Source organism: Blastocystis sp. subtype 4, assembly GCF_000743755.1.
Source record: "Blastocystis sp. subtype 4 strain WR1 chromosome Unknown seqid_0056, whole genome shotgun sequence".
Taxonomy (NCBI): Eukaryota; class Bigyra; order Opalinata; family Blastocystidae; genus Blastocystis; species Blastocystis sp. subtype 4.
This window is the reverse complement of record NW_014569491.1, coordinates 12,527-18,541: the sequence shown is the minus strand read 5'-3', so window position 1 is coordinate 18,541 and position 6,015 is coordinate 12,527. Positions and strand designations below refer to the sequence as shown.

The window sequence follows — 6,015 nt, the reverse complement described above, 5'->3', positions numbered from 1 at the left end:
GTTATGGATGATCCAAACTGTTGGTTAAAGGTTGTTGTTTGAGTTTAGTAGGAGAGATTCAGGAAGAGCAGTCAAGTTGCGAAAATAGTACGGTTGATGATTCTACAATTGTAAATGAGACTAGATTGAACTAAGTTCTAGGAGGACTTTCAATCGTGTATGTCGACAACTTTGAATGAAGAGAGCACACAAGAACCTGAAGAAAAAAGAGATGAAGTGACAGTTGTAGAAACGAAATCGACATCTTCTGGGTTCATCTTGTTCAATGTTCTTTTTATCCTAGCTATGATTGCTTTGGCTTATTTGGTCTTTACAGTGAGAATACATGAGAGATATTAGAGATAGAGTCCAATGGTGACTACCGAACTGTGTTCGAAAGATGTAAAACGCTGTTTATTCTCTTTGGCAACAGATGCACGTCGGTATTTTGATTATTACTTCTAACAAACCTGTTTAATCAACACTGATACTGTACAACTCAAACTGAGATAAGAAGGGCGTTAGCTCTTCCGTAAAATCTTCCAAATCTACATCATCCCGAATAAAAGACCCAACCGAAAAGCACTTTGCAGAATACACAAGATCACTATCCATCTGGCTGCCAAAACGACAATAAGGATGAGATTCTTCAAACTCACGTAACTGCTTCAAGAGAGAAGGAGTAGTTCCTGTTCCACAAAGAATACGTACCACATGATTACTACACGCACGGTCAATAGAAGCATCTACTATTCCGTCAAGATACTGACGGGAATACTCGCGAAGATAGTTTTCATAGGTAAACGGAATGTCACATTCCAGTCGTTTGGATTTCACAAGATTGTAGGCATCATCGTATGAGCAATGGTCCTTCCAAATGCAGTAACCAATAGCACACGAACAAGAGCGAGTTACTCCATAAACACAATGAATAAGAACGTTCTGCTTTTTGCTTATATAGGAATCGATCATGGAGTTGATACTGTTATAGTAGTCTTTGATCGATGACAATCCATTTCTCAAAACAGAATGGCATTGCACCCGAATGGACGGATCACTCAGAGTATACACTTCATCACAACAATTTACAATAAATTGAATGCAAAGATTATGAAGGAGTTGCTACTAATGATCTAGATGAACTTTTCGAACCTCATTTTGAGCAGCCAGTAGCGTACCAACATAGAGACCTTCTCGAATCAAGGAGACATTACTCATGACTGACTATTATGATGAAACAGGAAAAGGAAACTTGGGAGAAACAAGGTAAAGGGATCAGAATATTCAAAAGATAAAAGAATACAAGAATCATTCTCACAAATCTATTCCGCGGGGATAATGAAGTTCATGATCATACGCCAGTGTTCTCATTTCACGTGCATGTGTAACAGTACTAATGTCATCAGTTGACTTAAAAGGTGACGATAAGTATATTCAGAGTCCTACAAATACTGTTCCTTCCCGTACAGGGTATGATGGTGATGGAGACGAGGACATGTCTCCTGAGTCGATTTCAGCAACATCAAGAAAAGAATCTCATCGAGCAAGTGAGAGAGTCATTGTTTCGGTTAATTCGTGATTTGTAGAAACGACGCGAACGATTGAGTATGAGTATGAACACACTAGATAGTATCATCCGACAAACGAGAAAATTCGCAAATAAGAAGTCCGTGAAACTGGACAAGAATTCGATTATTGAACATGCAATTGCCTATATTCGCGAGCTCCAACAAGTTAATGCCCTATACGCCAAACGGCTGGAAGAAGCAAACTCACAGATTTCCAGTTTACAGTCCTTACTCATGAATAATCATCATATCAATCCTGTCGTTCCTGTATCTCAGTTAGTTTTGATCTCTAGGTTTATGACATAGATCTGAATCTGTACCCTATTATCCCTATTCCCAGGGAATGAATAGTATGTCAACGTGGCAACCGCCTTCATTTAACTCTTTTGATAATCTTATTCAAGTGGCAACGAATATGAAGGATCTTTAGTCATTTTGGGTGTTTGTTTGAATGGGTATATGTGATCAAGGTAGTAGTGGTAGAATGTTATGTTTGCATGGAATGGAGGACTGCTATGGAGATTGAAGTATCGATGCAGGTATTTGACTATAGAAGCTTTGTGTCGCTACCAACAGGTGATTTACCACAGAAGAGGTGTATGCAACAAACAGTGATAATATCATACACACTACTGAAGACGATAGAACCCACCAATGATAAGTCCAATACCAATAGCTATCAGCATAACTCCTCTTGTACGCTGCTTTTCCTATTCTATAATTACTACAACAATAAGAACCGATTCTTCCACAATCGAACGCGTGGACACTGTGAGAGTTGTAATACCACTCGAATGAACACAGAATTTGCCATCCTTCTTCGAAAGAATACCACGAACATACACAGTCTGTGAGGGTTTCATCCCCTCTTCCCTAGTCACTACCGATTCATCAATGGGACTATTCTCTGAAAAATGAGCACGCTCGATATCTGGTAGGTAAGGTTCCTTCTCCTCTCCAACCAATTCGCGTCGTTGGAAAGAATTCAAATTCAATAGAATCAAATTGTGGGGGAGAATGACTTCAGGAATAGATACTATGATCAACTGGCCATTGGACGTCACTAGATCAAAGGTTGCACCTGTGATACGCGATTCCACTACTCGTTATCAATTCTAGAATGAGCAACAGGTACTAACGGCATCTTTCCATGTATTTGTAGTCTGATCAAAGACACGAGAGTGAAGCTCCGTGGTCTTCTTAAAAATGGCATACTCAGACTGATTTTCTTCATGAATTCTATGGATCTAGCATGAGTAGTTCAATCGAAACCTACCTTCCCAGATACAAGAACAGGTACTTCCTTTCCCTCTTCTTCATTGTTTAAAATGCGAAGAGCTTCATTCAGACTGTAGAACTGGGTTGTCGTGAAAAGTCCGGATCTACAGTCAATTTCCTCGAATCAACATGGACTTAAATAGATACGATCCTCCAAGAATTGAAAAGATGGTTCCGGAAAAAAGAAGCGTTACACTCCCAGACTTCTTCTTTCGATCTCCTTCCCCTTTTCGAATGGTCAGAGTCCGTTTGAAGGCATCAAAAATGTCCTGAGAGTTCATGGAGTCAATGGGATTCTGACTACTCTTTTTCAACAAACAGTCGATTGTTTATTCTCTTCGTCTAATATCATTTCGATCTTGTCAAACACTTCCTAATAGGTAAACTCTGCAACTGCTACCTTACCGAGTAATCCCGGTCTTTTCTTGACATTTCCTTTGAAAATATACATGTGCCTTTGTATTTGATCTCCAATACTCCATGTGTTTCTGATGCCTAGCTTATTAGAAGATATGAGATAGTCTCACCTGTCGTTCTACCCGCCCTCGAATCTCTGGATAGCGGTGAGTGAGATCACGCATGACTTTATCGGCAGTATTATCAAAAGGACATGAAGATGAGTAATAAATAACGAAATCAGCCATTCTATCTTCAATCAGGAATAGAATGAAGTCACAAAGCTACGAATTCTAATAGAGGATGAAGAACATCGATTGGAATCGTGCAATGGGCGTGTTACTCCATCAATATTCTAGAAGAATCACAATGAATCCGATCGTTGATCCACATACACATTTCTGCTGTAATTCACTATCATTTCGCAAAAGCATTTTCAATCCGGTGAACACAACAAACATCCAAATGAAATATACCCACTTTACAATTCTGCTTCCATTACTTCCTTCACCTTTCGCACATAATCTATAATTCAGGTCTTATAAAATACTCCTACCACTCTTCTCATAACAACCAGTACATTTGGTTCCATGTTCAGCCAAATACGACTTCAACTGACTAATCCGCATTTTGCTAGGATCTATTTTTTGCTCTGAAGCCGAAGGTTTCTCGGCACTGTATTTGACAGCACAGAACTCAGGATTGTTCTTGTTCAGCTTCCGGATGCAAATGTCCTCTGCTGGCATTCCAAAAGACAAAGGACGCGATAACTCTCTCTTGATAGGATCAATGTGATAACACTATGGATGATAACACGAATCTATCGCTACGATCTTCTTCTGCTCAGAACTAATCTTCTTTTGCTTGCAATAGGTGGCGATCTTGTCTTCAATAGTCAGCAAATCCTTCTTGTCACTCTCTGTTAGAGTCTTTTCAATTCCCTCAACGACATCAATACACACTACTCGTCAGTTTTGACAACTATCTCTCACCCTTGCAGTCCTCTGCAGAGAGTCTCTTAGCACTCACAGCTGTAAATAGAATAGATAGAAAAACCAAAAAGACTAAGCGAAATGCCTTCATTGTATTTCCAAAGAAATTGTGACCTTTTTGGCATGAAAAATGGGAGAGATTTCGATTCGAACTTTCGAAATGCTTTTTTTCATGGACATATTCATATTCACTACTGAGCAATAGTCCCATCGTTGCTTGAAGCGACAAGGAACTACCAATCCATCACGTCATGTCTATAGGAAATATCCAAAGCAACGACAAAAATCGGTTATTTCTGATGAATATAAACAGATTCGTCGTATTCTAAACAATCTCAGTTAAGTCATTGGAATTCTGTTAACAAGCGAATTCGTGTTTCCAGTGCTCCAATAACCACCCTTTTTGACCAAGAAATGGATTTCACGGTTGGACACAAGTATCGTCTTGGGAAACGAATAGGCCGGGGGGCATTCGGTGAAATATATTATGGAACCGATATTACATCCAGTACACTGATGGATGTGGAGATGACATATAGAAACGAATGTGGCTATTAAAATGGAATCTGCCATATCCAGAAACCCTCAGCTAGCGTATGAGGCAAAAGCCTATTATTATCTTCGTGAAGGAGTTGCTGTGCCTCGGATATACTATTTTGGGACAGAAGATACATACAATGTAATGGTTATGGATCTTCTGGGCCCCAGTCTGGAAGAATTGCTCCGTTACCAATTAGGCAAGTTTTCACTGAAAACTGTTTGTATGTTGGCTCAGGAAATGCTTCTACGACTGGAATATATGCATTCTCAATCGTTCCTCCATCGCGATATCAAACCTGACAACTTTGTCATTGGAATGGATAAAATGGCAAATGTTATCTATCTTATTGACCTCGGACTGTGCAAACGGTATCGTTTTCCAAACTCCAATACTCATATTCCGTCCATTTTCTTCTTTCAATTGATTTGTAGCTATCGTGAGAACAAAAATCTCACAGGTACTCCTCGGTATGCATCCATAGCCAATCATCTTGGGATTGAGCAGAGTCGTCGAGATGATCTGGAGTCTCTAGGCTATGTATTGATCTATTTCCTTCTCGGAAAACTTCCGTGGCAAGGACTGCGTGCAGAAAATAAGAAAGAGAAATACAATCGAATTCTAGAATACAAGTTAGCAGTAACGATTCCAGAGCTATGTACTGGGCTTCCTGTGGAATTTCAGGATTATCTAGTGTATTGTCGTGGACTGCGTTTTGATGAAACTCCTGATTATGCGTACTTGCGTGGACTTTTCAGCAGTCTGATGGAGTCGAAGGGATTTGTGAATGACGGCATGTTTGACTGGATGGTAAGAGGAATCCCGCGAGACATTTCCGTGATTCCCAAGTTTTGTCAAACCAGCGATGGAAAACTGCTTCCTTGCTTTTTACAACCAGCTCCACGTGTATATGCTGAAGCAATGACGAAATTAGGTACAAATAGGAGGAATGATTGATGTTTAGAAGTCAACCGGATATTGGGAATCAATTCCAGCACCAATTCAAGTCATAGTGCAGTACCATCACTAAAGAGTCGCAAAACCCAAGAACCAACATCCCTTTCTCCAAGGAATGAACAGAATAGGAATGAAAAAGATACTTTGGGGAGTCGTAATGATGCTGATGGTAACATTTTGAACGGCATTGCTCTACAGGAATGGGATCCCCAGAAAACGACTCTTGAACCCGTAGAAATGGTTTCAGATGATAAAGAAAATATTCAAAGTACCATAGAACAACAGCGGATACAGCAATCAGAGTCTC

At 39.8% G+C, this 6,015-nt stretch overlaps 1 protein-coding gene across 1 annotated transcript; it reads left to right on the top strand.

Moving 5' to 3' along the window:
- Positions 1-4,627: 4,627 nt before the first annotated feature.
- Positions 4,628-5,781, top strand: JH06_1135 (CK1 protein kinase; the record flags this gene model as incomplete). Its single annotated transcript, XM_014673137.1, has 3 exons — positions 4,628-4,721; positions 4,753-5,657; positions 5,716-5,781. The coding sequence occupies 3 exons, from the start codon at positions 4,628-4,630 to the stop codon at positions 5,779-5,781; spliced, it is 1,065 nt and encodes a 354-aa protein (XP_014528623.1).
- Positions 5,782-6,015: the final 234 nt, after the last annotated feature.